This window comes from Primulina eburnea, chromosome 16 (genome assembly GCF_022965805.1).
Source record: "Primulina eburnea isolate SZY01 chromosome 16, ASM2296580v1, whole genome shotgun sequence".
NCBI lineage: Eukaryota > Viridiplantae > Streptophyta > Magnoliopsida > Lamiales > Gesneriaceae > Primulina > Primulina eburnea.
The window spans coordinates 6,978,921-6,996,654 of record NC_133116.1 but is presented as its reverse complement, the minus strand read 5'-3'; the positions used below and the strand labels follow the sequence as shown (position 1 = coordinate 6,996,654).

The following is a 17,734-nucleotide window of genomic DNA, read 5'->3' as shown; positions in this document are numbered from 1 at the left end:
TTTAGGTCATCTATGAAAAAATATTATTTTTATGCTAAGAGTATTACTTTTTATTGTGAATATCAGTATGGTTGACTCATCTCACAGATAAAAATTCATGAGACCGTCTCACACGAGACTTACTCCTAATATTAGTACTCAGATCCCATTTAACCAATTTTATTATTATTATTAGACAGAAACCAAATCTACTTTATTGATTCTGTTACTATAAAACTTGGCTTTGCTTTCACGAGTCAACAAATCTAATTATTGATTATTTCCCTTGATTCTTCAGTAGCAGAATGACCAATTATCAGCGAATGAAAATTACAAAGAAGAACTCTGTAAACATACATAGAATCCAAAATGGACACAGTCGATAGTGACGCAACATTGACGTATTAATGACACCATAAAAGCAGCTTAAACCCTATTCTCTTTTATTCAAAATTTACTTTGATCTTTCTATAAATTTAAAACGGAACAAAAAGAGTAAAAAGAAACGACAGAATCAGTCGAAAAATACGCACTAAGATCCAAAGACAAAGAGAGAGCATGTGAGGTCCTCTGCTGAATATCCGGTGTTGGACCCTATCTTTTCGAAGGCACACTGCTAACTGTGCGAGTTGTCACTAAATTTATCACCAAAATAAGACAAACAACGCCTCGTATCCTAGGTTACACGATTTTTCTCTTATATATGATTATGATGTCACGTTAACTATGATTTATTGAAACCTTTTCATAATCCCAGGATCGACTCGCTTATTATGAATATCGCTCTTGGAATCGATGGGTCCAAATGTTGAGATTTTCAAGTCTATACATACAACTATCAAATACTTATTACAACCAATGTGAGATACTCAACAAAAAAATTGTCGTCGTTGTGTTTTAACTTAATCTTTTTTTAATGAAGTCATTCCATTAAAAGAGGTAAAAAGAGTTACAAATACAAGTAAACTAGGCATCTTTAGGTGATACGCATTGATACCCCTAGTAGGATCCGGGTCATAGTCAGGGTCGATTTCAGGAGTATCCGGGTATAACTCCTCTTCCCGGATGGTATAACTCCTCTTCCCGGATGGATTGGTGTTGTACGCAATTCTTTATTATTTACCCGGGCTCTCATAGAGTTGGTCGGGTGCTTCTCTCCTGACCGGGTAGTGTTTTCCAGTTGCATATCCACTTTGGCAACCTCGAAAATAGCGTTACCTCGACAAGTGAGCCACACTTGAGTATAATCATTACATGCCATCTAATCTGCCAGAGCAACTTGGGCTTGGAGTGTCCGAGAAGTCATCAGAAGCTAGGAAGGTAAACCGACTTAGTAGATGTCACGGAAATCGAGGAAACTACCCATTCCTCCCCTATAAATAGCAGGTATTAAATTCATTTAAGAGAGAGACTCTTTGAACTAAAAGTATTGTTCACATATATTCGCATATATATTGCTTAATTTCTTCTTTGCCTGCTGATTTAAGCATCGGAGTGGTCACGTCGGACACCCCTCCGGCGCCCATTCACGAGTTCATCTTCTTGTTTGCAGGTCAAGATTGAAGCCATATACCTTGTTCATTTTCCTAAACAACACTACAAATACTTGATTCGATCCGGTGGAGCACCCGACCCTGCTCATCTATTTCGCCTGGATCGCATCACGCATAAAATCGAAACACTGCAATCTACTTATGTCCAACTAGAAAACAAACTAGATGAAAAATGTAAACATCTGTAAGTATGAATCTGAATCTTTCTTAGTATTTCTTCAACCTGTGGTTTTTCAGCTTCAAACATTACTTTGTTTCGCAAATTCCAGACATGGTAAATTGTCGATACAAGAGTCGTGGCTCTCATTCTATTCACTGTAGACTTCCCTACGTACGTCTGTCGAAAAGCTTTCAGAATCTATGTTGGGGTACCTATAATCTTCTTCATGCCTAGCCACTGCCGCACACCATCCCAATCAATTTCAAGATCCCTGCACTTGAAGTATAGGTGTGTTTTCGATTTCTCGAATTCCTGGCAAAGCACGCAATGTTTGTCTTCAACAAACCCAAGTCGATCATGTGTTAGCAACTTGCGATGAGCAAATATATAATATAATGAATATATTTAAATTTTAAATATTATTATAAAAAAGTTGTTATATCAAATATTTATGTATATTTGAGATAAAACTTAAATGATGATAAAAAAATTCTGTCATTAAATTGATTTATTTATCTTGTTTAAGTGAAACTATTATTAAGAAAAATATAAAAATCGTATATTATTTTGTTTATCAAAATTTTAAACAATAAATAAATATTTTTCCAATTTTCAAATTTTTTATCATTTATTAAAAATTTAACTATTTTTTGGACATGTATAAAATATTTGTATTAAATTTCTATTGAGATACATATATTAAAGTTCTATTATGATACATAATAATAATAATAATAATAATAATAATAATAACAACAACAGTTTATGAACATTTAATATACCGAAAATTAACAACATTCTTTTAAGAAGTTGAAAAACCTAATATTATATTAAAAATTTATATTTTATTTAGTGTGATATAGAGTAATAAAAACTAAATATATAAAAGTAACAAACAACTCAAAACCATGATCGAAATTAAATAGAATGATATAAATACATGTACTTAAATGTAATTTAAATTTTCAAGTAACATCAAATTTAAATTTAAATTTAAATTTTAAAAAAAAATGAAAAAGATTTCACATTTAACTAAGTATTTATTTGTTATTTTTGCAAATATTTAATATGGTAGGTGATTATATTAATAGTGAAGATATATGTGTGTGTGTGTGTGTTTCACTTATTCCAAGACGTACGATTTGATTATTCCATATACTTGTGAACACTATAAAATTAAAATAATATAAATAACACCCCTAAATAAATAAAAATAAAATATATGGAAAAAATTAATAATCTCTTGATATTGGACAATACATTTTAACCTGAAATCTCTATTATTTCCATATATGTAGGTAGAAAATATCATTGAAAAAACTTAAAAGTAGTTTATGTTTACAATAGAGTTCAGTTTCAATTTGAATAAAAAATATAATTCATAAATTACATTTATATTGATATAAAAATGAATTAAATCCAAATTTGAACTATTAAGGGAATTGATATAATAAATGCAAGTAATAATTGAAGTTTATGTTTTCAAGTTCACATTTGATTTTATTTTTTGAAAAAAAATAGAGAAATCTTTATAAAAAAAAAATCAATAAAAATTGCATATAATTAAATGCTTTCAATAATTTATTGTAACACATCTATTTTGAGATTCATGATATATCCTTTTTTTTTTTTGTGTGTGAGTTAATTTCTAAGTGAACAAATGGGATTTTTATATTAAAAATTGATAAGGTTGGCACTTAAAAATTGTACTTATTTTACTCGATCGCAATGGTTCTCGACCCATGTGCCCCCTATCATACTGTACTGCATTTTCTTAATAAAAGGGAAAGCTTGGTTTCGTTCACAGTCGTACTTTTCATATGCCCATATTCTTTGTAATTAATGAGGGAATTCCTTTTCTTTTCATTTCCTGATTTAAAAATCTCACCATGTTAGTCTATTTCTACTTGCGGTAATTCTCCCTATATCTCGATATCATTCGATCATGTGACTTTTTTTATATTTTATATATGGAAATTAGCATCACCTATCGATTATTTATTGACTATGATTTCATCAAAGGAAGAAATAATCCAAACCTATGATAGAAAAATTCAATCTCGCATATATTTAATTAACATGTATCAGTATTATGTGTCACCTTGACCTAAATAGAATATTTGTCTCATAAATTTGACTCGTTAGACCGTCGAACAAAAATTTTTGTGATATATGTATATATATACACGGAATAGCAGTGCCTGCAGGGGTGCATCCAAGGGCCCAATTTTTTTTTTTAGTTCCCCCCCCATAAAATGAAATCCTGGCCCTTGATATGGTGTGGGGGCAGTGCCCACACCCAGCATCGAATCAACCTATATACACACACCACCCCAAAGGAGATACTTTTTCAATTCAAATCCAATTAGGAATCTTCATAATAAAAATATAATTAATATGGGCCAGTTGGGAAAAATTTCTTGAAATGGCATCAGTAACAACTATTTTATATTTTTGCTTGTGTGTTTGGTCAAAATTTATGCGCGGTTACAGAAGGACCCGTTCATATGAATAGTAATTTTATGCACATATTTTAGAACTTTAATTAAATATGTTTTTATAATTATTTAAATATGTTATCTAAGTATGATCATTTTTGTTAGTTTTCAAATTTACGGTCTTTATAAAATTTCTTGCATGTGTGTTTGGATTATGATGATATGATCATTTTACGATCGCACCATGACACCGAAAATCGAAATGAGTACTTCGAACATTTTTCTACATTTATTAATTATTGATAAGTTTCAAAAAATATAAAACAAGGATTCATTAGCATGTGTTTTCAAGCACACAAATACTTTTGTGAGATCGTTTCACAAATCAATTTTATGAAACAAATCTCTGATTCAACCTATTTCATGAAAAAAAATATTACTTTTATGTTAAAAGTATTGCTTTTCAATACATGTATAAATCGGATTGATACTAGACTTACTTCTTTAAGTTATGCACATGGGACCTTTCATTTTTCCATTTTAAATATCAAGATAAAATTTAAAAAGTTCCATTTGTACAATATATCGACCAACCATAATGAATAATTGGTCAATGGATTGGCCAATTTTAAAATGCCATGATGCCGCATAATTAATATAATGCATGAAGACTATACTTAGAATAAAAATCTATATCAATACTTTAGGAATATAAATAGATTTTAAGGTTTTCACAATTGCTAATTCATATACCTTATGTTAGTTTTATGACTCCAAAAGAAGCGAGTGAGGAGAAAAGGCAATATGTCACCAAATAAGCTCATCTTTCTCCTAACTATGCTTAGTCTATAAGGCTTGACTAGACCTCCATAAACTTAGGCATTACAAATATATTATTGCTTGCGTAAAACATTAAGTGAATGAATTAATGAAAGGTGATACTTGATATTTATAGAATATGGAAAGGAGAACTCTAAGCAGAGTAAGTTACCTCCAATAAGGAATATGGTATGATCTTATTATAGAAGATTTGTCGAGAGATTTATATGACGAGTGAGCTTTTATTCACCGTCATATTTAATTTGAGTTCGAGTCAAGGCACTTGCAATTCGGCTGCTCGGCCCTAGTGGGTTCGACCATTCTTGTCCTACCGTGCTTTGTCTATTTCCGAGAAAGGAAAAATGAGTCGGATTCCGAGTAGTTCGTTGAGTATCTATTTTGATCTTAATTGTATTCCACATGGACCAATGATTTTGATTAAGAGACTAATGCGCTGATAAGTCCGCCTAAAGATTGCATTTGCAGTCTAAAAGATGGGGCGGAAATGTGAGAAAAAGAAAGGGGACAATAAAACAGAAAAAGAGGGAAAAATCATCTTCTACGTAGAGAAAGTAAAAGGGTTGCTAGTAAAGAATCAAATTCCTGCCGCCTACCTCCTATTTTGTCATTCAATTTCATATCGCAAAATAGTAGCATTGTAGTAATAGGAACACAAATTTTTACTTTTTAAAAAAATCAAACATGCACATGGGAACTTCCAGAGGGTGATTAAATCATATATATATATATATATAAATGTTAATTCAAGATTTGGAAAAATAAATATATGTGAACAAAATGCCAAAGGTAAAGTGAAGTCTTAGTGCTCCACCCTCGAGTCTCTATTTAAATCCCCGTGCTCTTCATATTCCCCACATTCAAAACAATTCACTAACCTCCCTCTGTATACCCTTCTTTTTTTGAAGTCCTAATCTCCGAGGTAATTTTTTTCTTTCTTAATTTTGTTGAAAAACTTTTCCAGCATCCTAGGCAAAATGCTGAAAAGGGTGTCTTCAAATTCGATTTCCTGCAGGTAAAAATGGATTTTGTGGGACTTTTCTTGGTGGGTGTTCTAGCAATGGTGCCTCGTATCAACGGGTACGGTGGAAGTTGGATTAATGCTCATGCAACCTTCTATGGAGGAAGCGACGCCTCCGGAACGATGGGTATTCACAAATAACCAATAAAATTTCAATCTTTACCATTTTCGGCCAAAGTAAATATGTAACAAGTTCTAGGTGTGTTCGGCTGACCCCATTTTTCGCTTTTATGGAATCTTTGAACAGGTGGGGCTTGTGGATATGGAAATCTTTACAGCCAGGGGTATGGCACAAACACAGCAGCGTTAAGCACAGCCCTGTTCAACAACGGACTAAGCTGCGGCTCGTGTTTCGAGATTCGGTGTGTTAATGCGAAACAGTGGTGCTTGCCTGGATCGATTGTGGTCACGGCCACTAATTTTTGCCCGCCAAACAACGCCTTGCCGAATGATGCAGGGGGCTGGTGCAACCCTCCTCGCCACCACTTTGATCTGTCCCAGCCTGTTTTCCAACACATTGCTCAGTATAGATCTGGGATTGTCCCTGTTTCCTACAGAAGGTAATTTGGACACTCCACTCACTTCATTCATCCTAGTTTGTGTTTATATTTTGCCCAATATTCTTGATTTTTTTTCCAATTTTGATATATCATGTATAGTTTAAAGAGTATTTTAAATAAATTCGTGGGCTTGTGGTAAATTCTATTTTTCTTCCCGGACACCATATTTAATGCTCCCATGTGCCTACACAGTTAATGTTTCCCACACATTCTCGATGGTAAAATTAACTTTGTATCCACTATTGTTGTCTTGTAGGGTAGCCTGCAATAGAAAGGGAGGTATAAGGTTCACCATTAATGGCCACGCCTACTTCAACCTAGTACTCGTAACTAACGTCGGTGGTGCCGGTGATGTCCACGCGGTTTCCATCAAAGGGTCTCGGACCAGATGGCAGCCCATGTCGAGAAACTGGGGTCAGAATTGGCAAAACAACAACTATCTCAACGGCCAAAGCTTATCTTTTAAGGTCACCACGAGCGATGGCCGCACTATCGTCTCTAACAACGTCGTCCCCCGTAGCTGGTCGTTCGGCCAGACGTTCGCCGGAGCTCAATTTCGTTGAATGGATATCCCGAGAAACTAACTAATTATAATATGGAGTGTGGTGTTTTACTTTATTAGATTTAGTCGGAGAGATTTTTATATAGTCGCGAGTATTAGTAGCGTGACATGATTTAAAAATTGTCCTAAGCTTGGGAATTTGATTTGAGGGTACTCGATTTATGAAGGGTCCCTTTGGTTCTTTTGGCTGAGGTGGATTTAAATGTACCACCCGCTTCTTTTATAATTATATTATAAAATTAGTAATAGAATTATATATTTGCTCTAAGTGATTTATTTATTTATTTTTCGCTTTCGGCCCTTTTCTTCCTAAGATGTCCAAAATCTTTCGAGGGAAGATCTCGCTTTATTTTGTGAGGTACTGTCTCTATGAGAAAATCAAATGTCTAATTTTAATCATGTATATGTGAAATTCACCAATTTATTTAAAATCAATGATCCAGATCTTGTGGAGACACTGTTCCGTAGCATCGACACTACCTCTTTCGAGTTACATAAATTTACTCTTTCAAAACTATTAGAATATATAATTTATGGTTTTTAAAAATTTTTGACATCTTTTAAATCTATTGACTTGTAGGCATAGACCACATAGTGTTCAGACCATAAACCTCGGTAACAATCTAAATTATTATTATTATTTTTTGAAAAAAAAACAATAATTCCACGGCAATATCGATCTTGTAAAATACAGTTGATACAGTTAAATAATCTCGAGGAAATAAAAGGCAATTGACCCACACAACGTTCCATGCACTCTGAAACCTCACATGCATTTTCTTGGAAGTAACAATTTTCAGTGACAACTGAATCTTACACATGCAACCACGTCAAATTGAGAATTTATTCAATAACTATTTAATATTATGCTTTTATTTTAAAAATATTTAATTTAGGTATAAAATTACTTCGTACTAAAATTTAAAAAATAAATTATACACAAAAAATCTTATGAGACTGTTTTATTGATTAATTTGTGGGTCTGATTAATTTGTGGGTCGAATATATTATTTAGGTCATTCATAAAAAAATATTATTTTTTATGCTAAGAGTATTATTTTTTATTATGAATATCGATAAGATTGACCGGTCTTACAGATAAAGATTTATAAGACCGTATCACAAGAGACATACTCTAAATTGTAATAGACCAATACTTTTAAGTTGTGTGTCGATATATCTTGTATATAAAAAAACTTCAAAATTTATTAGTTTATTTTCTTTGACTCTCACGATTCATTTTAAAAAGATGTAAATTAACTCTTAAATTTTAGCTTTTTATGGGGAGGGTGTCATGCTTTAACAAATAAAAATAAATATATAAAATATAATATTAGTGTATAATAATTGTATTTGTTTGATAAATCAAACAAAGCTTAGCGTTTGGAATGACGTACAATTCAAAAGATTTGAATGGCATAATTACTAATAACTATCAGTTTTAGTAAAGCCACAAGCGTATAGTCTTGCAATTGGAATCAGAGTCAATGTCACATGTTAGATTTTCATTGATTTCAATTAGTGCAATTATTTAAAAGATGATTATTGGCGTGCAATAATTGTCTTTACTTGTTAAAACAATCGAAACATGATGTTTAAAATATTGTACGAGTAAAATAACAAACGTTCGATCTTATAACCATGTTTCCAAATAAAATATTTTTGGGTCATTTTATTCAAAGCCAAGTGGAGTTTGAGATTAGTTTTATAATAAACAAACTTTTGAGATCCAAATTAACTTTACTTGATGGTTTCGAATCATCTTTCATATTTTTCAAAACTAAGAATAAGATAGTTTTATAAATCATATAATTAAATATTTGAATCCAAATTAAACTAATGTTTACGAGTTTATTTCATTTAAAGTATAAAAAATCCATTTTTTTTCTTAAATTATTTTCGATTTTGACAAGTAACTAAAACTAAATATTTTGCAAATATTCTAATCAATTAAGCTACGTTATTAGATGCCATCGAATTCCAGTCAACTTCGCTCAAGTTAAAAAAATTAATATTATATATAAAACTTGCAATATTTCATTTAAACTTTTCACATGAAATTGCGGAAACCGTAGCCTGATATTACGGGGAGCAGTGCGTAGTATAAAATTAAATCAAACCTGATGGTCAAAGCTCTGTTCCTTTTATCGACTGACAAAATTCTCAAAAGTTGGAATATAAAAAATATAGAATTTATTTAGTTGTTGATTGATAATGAATTTTAAGCATTGATAAATTATGATTCTTTTTTTGTGTTTAACCAAAATACGGTAGAAACTCATATATGTCACAAAAATTAACAAGTTTCATCGGAGGCCATCTGGAAGTTCATTCTAGCCGACCTCCTGAATACTCGTTAATAACAATCAAGTTGAAGCCGACCTGACTAAGGAGGTTCCAACCGACCTCCCGATAGTTATATGAGTCAAATAAAACGAGAGTGACTCTTTGTTACGATGAATGTATAATGACTGAAGTCCCTAAATAATTATTTAGTGATAAAGACCCAAAAGTAAATAACCATCTTGGTCTGCTACGAAAAATATCATCAGATTTCAAAGTTGTACTATCTCGTCATTATGTTGATTTAGAAAGTTGTAGCCGACAACTTGAGCGTTGCAGAGGTCAGGGCCGTGCCTATTAAGAGGCAAATGAGTCCAATGACTCAGGCCCATCTCTTTTTTGGGACCCAAAAATTTTAAAAAAAATTATTATATATAATACTATATAGCTCAAAATCAACTATTTATTAAATAGAACTTGCTTAGCCTGTTATCGATTTATTCCTCAATCTTCCCCAATATTCATCTGCAGAAAAGCCTTAATCGACTTCAGTCGTTGCATTGTCTTTAGGTTTGATTGAAAGACCCGTGAGGAGCTCTAAGTCTATTTTCTTGTATTTGCTTTGTTCGGGCTTCTATTTTTTTTATTGTAGTTTTTTACTTTATTCGGGGCTTTATGTGATATCTATAACCTAAGCTTTTTGACTGAAATTTTGGTGGATGTATGCTTATCCGGCTTTCAAATGCTCATATTGCTTATAAAATCTTGTTGACTGTCCCGGTCACAGTAGCAAGTGCAGAACGAAGTTTCTCAAAGATAAAGCTCATCAAAACTTTTCTCCGATCAAACATTTAACGAAAAATATTGAATGGATTGGTTATGTTATGAATTGAGAAAGAAACTACTTAACAACTTGATTATACAGACTTGATTAGTATTTTTAGCTCTAAAGATGTTAGATGGGTTGTTATTTAATGATCATTTTGGACATGTTTGATATTTTTATTATTTTAGTTTTTTATATTGTCTTTGACGTATTGATTTAATTTGAAAAATTGCCATGAAACTAAAAAAAATTTGAACACACATTATGATTCAGAGGCCTCTTTTTAAAAGTTAGACTCAGGCCCAAATATTGTTAGGATCGGCCCTGACAGAGGTTATGCTTGAACAACTTTCTGGCATATTCTAACATTCTTGTTTGAGTTTGTAGATAATAAGTGGATCCAACCCTAGTTCACCAAACAAGGTCCGATCCTTCAACATGTATAACTATTTTTAGTAACATCATATATATTATCGTCTATACTATTGTTATGTTGCATACGATTTATTTAATGTACTCAATAAACATATAGTGTTATGTATTATATTTTTGAACCTATGATATGTATATTTTAATAAAATTATTTCGTTTTGATTTGTTAGAAGAAGCTGAAAATTCAGAAAATTATATTAAGTTTTCTTAAATAGTTTGACATCGTTCTTCACAATGCAATGATATTTGTTTTAAATCTTCAGATAAAAATATATGTTAATTACACCGCGAAACTTTGATGTTAATTCTACTATGACACGACTTTCTTTATTTTATGATTTAGTTTGATCGATTCGGTTCGATTCGATTTTTATACTATCGATTTGGTTTCAATTTTTTAAAAATGAGACGAGAAAAAACCCCGTTTTTTTCCAAGTAAACTATGATTCAAAAGCCTAATTACAAAGTAGCATAATTCATGTTAATCTTTATTCATGATTGCCAAGCCTTAGATTTTGCTGTCTTAATTTTATGGTTTTAGAAAGGTTTCGTGGACCCATTTTGTACTAATTCCCACCTTTTGAAGTTGGATTAAATTAGGCCCATTCCGGCCCAAATCATCATGGTCCAGTTAATCCAGATCGGATTAATTGAAGTCAGAAGAAGCAGATAAGGAGTTCATCAAGAATTTAAATTAATTTGAATTAGAACAAGAAATGTGCAGATAGGAAAAGATCGTGGAAAATAAAGGAAGAGATGTGGGTTATGGGGAGAGCGGAAAAACCACACAATGTTTTGAAGAAAGGGATAGCATCGACCATAGAATAACAATGAACATCTCGCACAAATTCTGGCAACTCTCTACAGAAATCTTAGTCATAGTTCAAGCATTCTTTTTATACTTTTCGTTTCAGACTCTAGGATCATGAATATTTTTCAGTCATATTTCAGCACTATTTGATTATAATTTAATGTTGTTTGTTTTCCCATTGATTCGTAGATAAATCATCATGTTAGAGATTTTATTTCATCAAATTCAATTGTCTTTTCCTTAGTTTTGATATTATATTTGCTTAGAAGATTAGAACGAACGATAATTAAGTTAGAAATCCGTTCTCCTTTGAATTTTAAAAGTTATTTATTTCATTATTTTCACACAAGTTGATATACCTTTACACTTGACACTCCCGTATTCTCAAGAAATATTATGCAAACAATTATACAACACACACAAACGAAAAAAAATTGTTAAGTTCTACTATTTGACAACTGTTAATATCTTCTACGAGGGAATGGTTGACACAACTTGGTACGTACACTCGATCGGGCTCGGGTTCGAGCTCGAGATCGAAACCGATCTATTTTTAATACAATTAAACCATGTCTTCTCGAACACATAATTGGCTCAAGCATAAAAAAAAACACAAAGAAGCACATCCGGAATTTCACTTCCAATATAATTATTTCAAGAAATAAAGATTTAAAACAGCATGTTAGGTATGTCTCCAAAACTTGATTCTCTTGCAATTTTTTCTTCAAATTTGTAATAATAACGTGTTTGTGCTCAGACAAAAACCCACACATGTTATTCTACCGGAAACATGCTTGTACAAATACAGCAGCAATATGGAATTTTACGTCAAGAAATGTTATAGAAAATGGCCCTTCAAGTATTTGGGACCTTACTACTTGCTTTCTCCTTCCTTGATTCTTTCAGTAAGCTCAGAAATTCAAGTAAATATTAATATATCTTCAATGTTTAGTTAATAACTATAATCAATCAAGAGTTTTAGAAATTTGTAAATATTATCTGTAACATTCTTTTTGTATTTTTTTGTTTTGGTAAAAAAATTGCAGGTGCCATATAATGTTGCATGAGAACGAAAGTTTTCCCCTCACCAAATGATGCATGAGTTATAATGGACTTACAATGGACATCTATAACAACTTGGGCTAATCATTTTCGTAAAGCGATTTACGAATACGAAGTAGTTGCTATAGAGACCCATTGTGCAGTCACGCATGCGCGAGCTCGGGCTCGGGCTGTAACACATTTTCACAAGATGGAATTTATATTCCTAGATGAGGAGAGATATCAATATATGATTTTTTTGAAAATAATATATTTGGGAAGAAATTTTTTTTCTCTCTTCCTATGTTAAAAGCATGTGGTTCAGGAGTATGTCTCATGTGAGACCGTCTCACGGATCTTAATCCGTGAGACGGGTCAACCCTACCCATATTCACAATAAAAAGTAATATTCTTAGCATAAAAAGTAATACTTATTCATGGATGACCCAAATAAGAGATCCGTCTCACAAATATGACCCGTGAGACCGTCTCACATAAGTTTTTGCCGTGGTTAAGTGGTTGCCCCATAATTAGTGTTAGATTCTATTTTAATGATATTTACGTAAATAGTAATTTGAAGTTAAATATTTTAATTTAAGTATTGCGTATTCCTATAAAATATAACAGAAATAAAAGAGTACTTTTTAGAATTTGCAAAAAGTTAAATGAATGAAATAATTATGTCGTGCGGTGTGAAACTCCATACCGAAATTATTTGATGGAAACAGATTAAATATAAGATAAATGTTTGGCACGAAAATATATTGTGAAAGCATATTTTTCTATGCACTAATGTGATTTTCTCTTACTCGGTCCAATATATTTCTACCTTGTATGGGGATTGGAAACCATGATTTACGATATAAATATATCTCCATTATTTTAAAAAATCATATATTTGTGATTTTCAATATAACGTAATTCCATTATACGATTTAAATCGATTGATCATACATTCTTCCTTGTATGTACATTTTTGAAATAAATTTATGGCTTTAGGCAATATTATGATTCAAAATCTTAAGTGAATCCCAGAAATTATTATATGATATGACCCAACACTGCATCACCTTTTAGAAAAGTAATATATAAGAAACTGATCAATAAACCATGAAAGAAATTAAATCTGCTATACGATTATGATATGTTTATTATATGTTTTTTCATGACATGTTTTGAAACATGTATACAATTTTATAAATTATTATATGTTTTGTTCAATCGACCTCTTTTTACCGAGTGTTTCTTCCAAACATTCACCTCTTATATTTCCTCTCTAGATAGAAACAAAGAGAAAATTGAGGAAGACGAGCATGACCGATTTTAGGACTGGTGAAAATTTCATATTTTGGTTACAACATTCACATTTTGATTTTGTTAGGTCTTTTATCATTTTTGATAATCATCCGTAATTTTGTTTTGATCAATTCCCATTGTAAAGACAAATTTATTCAGGAATTATTTATGAAATAGTCTGGTTTGGTTCATAATGTATTACAAAACTTATTATAAAATTTATATTTGTTATACAATGATGATGTCAATCTGCTCTGGTCTAAGATCGTGATAGCTTGTGTGTGTTTTCATATATATATTTAAAAAGTTATCGAAAAAATATTTTTTTTTAAAAATGAATAAATTAGTAATTAAAAGACAAATTAAATAGGGTTAGACTTGTAAAAAAAAATAGATAAATAAAATATTGAATATGAAAATTGGATTATATATTTAGGAACGAAAAAAATGCGTTCATTCTAAATGTACGAGACGGAGAGAACAATAAAGTCTACTAAACTAGATTAATAGCACGTAAGTTTCCAAGCCCTAAGTTTCATGTATTTAGGGTTCGCTTGGTATGTAGGATGTGATAATTGAATGATTAATAATTTGATTGATAAATGATTGATATGATATATAATATCATGTGTGGTGTGAAATTAATGAGATGGATAAAATCATGTTAAATGTATTATTGACCGAAATACCCTTCATATTAATATTTTATTTATTAAACAATTAATATTCTTTCCTCCCCAAACCTAGTGCATGGTTTCTGTGATTCACCAATATTCTGTCAATTTCCACCTCCAACGCACCCCCGAATCCTCCTACTCCACCTCCTCAATCCCACCTCCAGCACCACCCAACCCACCTCCTCCGAAACCGTCACCACCACCACCACCTCCACCCCCTAAACCTCCACCAGCTCCGGTTCCAACACCAATTCCTCCTCCCAACCACCACCTACTCCTCACCAGTACCACCTCCACCTCCACCTCCTCCCAATCCGTACCCCCACCAGCAATTACTCCCAAACCACTGCCTGGTTCCTCCACCAATGTCAACTCCAATTCCTCCTCCGATTCCCCCTCCTAATCCACCTCCAACTCCCCCTGGTCCACCTCCAATACCACCTCATATCCCCCCTCCGATCCCCCGCCTATTCCCCCACCGAATCCTCCACCTCCCAAACCACCTCCACCTGCTCCTCCACCAACGCCACCACCTGCTCCTCCGGCTCCAAATCAGAAATCACACGTAGCTTGAAATCTAAATTTTTTTGAGTTTCACCTTCGAAGAAGCAACAAAATCTTCAGATCTATAAGAGGTATGGGGAATTCGTACTACTCTGTCGACTTCAATTTTCTGCACCACCGGTCAATGACAAGAGTGTACTGATGAAGAAATTGGGAGAATGACGGAAAGAATAAATTGCAAATTTGATTTTATAAATCAGGGGTATTTAGGACATTAATCTATACCAGAGTTGTGGGATAGGTTTTATCCTTCGTCTATGAAATGGATCTCTTGTCCAACACACAGTGAAAATTGTCCCACTCAATGTCAAGTTTATAAATTAAAGCAAACAAAACATTAATAATTTATCCACCTTTAATCATGTTTACCAAACTGGGCCTTATTCTATGGTGGCATTTATTATATAAACCCACGTTCTTGAATCACACAATAAATCATTTAACTTTTAATGAAAAGAAATAAAGGGAAAAAGAGAAATCAGGGCATCTAATTACATATACATATACATACTCGTGGAGCCAGATTTTCATTTTTACTCGGGCTAAAATTTTTTAAATCATGGTTGAACTAATATTGATAAATAGAACTCCATGCTATTGAAAAATAAGACAAAATTTTATGTATTAAAAATATCGAAAAAAAACAAGCCACCTGGGCTGGAGCAACACATGTCTCCACCCGTGTGTGTTTATATATATATATATATATATATATATATAGATATATATATATATATAGATATATATATATATATATATATATATATATATATATATATATATATATATATATATGATGAAAACAAAGATTGAAAATGGACTTGAAGTGTCAGCCACTTGAATGCAATAATAATATATGAGATTTTATCCACAATAAAAATTAAAAATTAAAATTCATCTCATGATCATATAATATATAAACAACACTTGCAATAAAATTTTTGAGTTAGGACAGGAATTACCGAATATTGTTTAAGAATTTATTGTTTTCAATATGCATGAAATGAAGTATATATTAGGAAAAATTTTGGTCTACAATCATTCTTAAACGCGATATCTATCATGTCCCGAGCCACGAGCACATATTAACGATACTAATACACCCCCGGAAATCGACTATTTCTTGTCATATATACTCACAAATTCTTATCTAAATCTGATTTATGTGTAACTAACAATTTTCTTTTATTTTCATAAATCTTTTATTTAGAATATTTTAAAGTGATGTTGATGTGACACAGAGACCTTAAAATATGAAAGATACATGATTTACAAAACCCAACTTCGAAAACCTCGATGACAAAATTAGCTAGCAAAATGACAAACATACATAACGAAAATTACAATTTTCAAAAATCTAATATTAATTCTATATGCGATCAAAACTTGACCAATGACTAAAACAAGACAATGATCAATTGTTCAATTGTAAACAATATATTGTTTGAAAACAAGCATCATAACTAGGAATTTCCAATCATTTTAAAGAATTTCACCAGCTAATTTCTTTAATATATGTGTTTTAACATGTACATTGCATTCAAATTAATCACAATCTCAAGAAAGTCATGTTCATACCAAAGAAATGTCCAAATAGGTGCATGGCAAGAGCCCACAGGCGACGCAATGTTTGCGCAAAGATGGCAATTTATTAAAATCACGAATTATTATTATTTTTTGAAAAAAATTCTTTTATAAAAAAAAATAAAAATTATTCTTCGGTGGGATGTTGACAGGTTCCTTTTGTTCAACTTGTCTTGATTCCTGACTCCCATATTCTTCTCATCCTCTTTTATTGCTTTTGGATTTGTGAGATACTGAGATCTTACTCCAACCCATATTATTAGAAACAAAAATTTATGTGAGACGATTTCATATGTCGTATTTTATGAAACAGATCTCTTATTTTGGTCATCCATGAAAAAAGTATTATTTTTTATGCTAATAGTATTACTTTTTATTGTGAATTTCGGTAGTATTGACCCGTCTCACAGATAAAGATTTGTGAGACCCACTCATTATCGGTCCCCTAGCTACCTGAATAATGTGAGGCAAAAATTCGAAATTTTGATAAAATCCAATATCTAATATATATGTAAATGTTTTTATTTCAATATTATATTAAATGGTAAATTTTCGTTTTCGAATGTAACGTGGAAGGGAGATTTGAATTATAAAAGAGAGAAATTGTGAGGTGTTGTTCTGTTCTGCATCATCCTAGAATCTCCTTTACGAATATATTAAAGCAAGAAAGGAGCTTCAAGTACACCAGCTGGTTAAAGGGAAAGCAACTTCATTTACTCCTCTTTTTTATTCATATTTTTTCAAACTTTTGGGCCACATATATCATGCATTTCACTAATAATTCTATTCCTTTTTTGAACTAGAAGCAAACATCGTCTTTCCCCAATCAAGAAAAATATCATGTAAACACAACATTATACATATAATCGTATATTGCATAAAAGCATCGCTCGCGTCGTCCCCTAAATATACGCATAGATTTCGCGGATTTTTTATTTGTAGGAGATTCATCATTTGCTTGCTAGCTAGTGTAGACGATTTAAAGATTTGTTATCAAATTTGTGGTAGTGAAAGTAAATGTATGGCACTGAGATGGCAAATGCTTTGGAGATGATCAATCATTGGATTTTGATTCCAAACGATCGAACTTCTTTGCGTTTGTGGGAGAAA

The 17,734-nt window shown here is 31.8% G+C and overlaps 1 protein-coding gene across 1 annotated transcript; it reads left to right on the top strand.

Moving 5' to 3' along the window:
* The first annotated feature begins 5,743 nt into the window (after nucleotides 1-5,743).
* On the top strand, nucleotides 5,744-7,378 carry LOC140817108 (expansin-A15-like). Its single transcript, XM_073176700.1, has 4 exons — nucleotides 5,744-5,889; nucleotides 5,983-6,115; nucleotides 6,236-6,548; nucleotides 6,805-7,378. Exons 2-4 carry the CDS (start codon nucleotides 5,989-5,991, stop codon nucleotides 7,109-7,111), a joined length of 747 nt encoding a protein of 248 aa, XP_073032801.1. The 5' UTR covers nucleotides 5,744-5,889; nucleotides 5,983-5,988; the 3' UTR covers nucleotides 7,112-7,378.
* The last annotated feature ends 10,356 nt before the right edge of the window (nucleotides 7,379-17,734 follow it).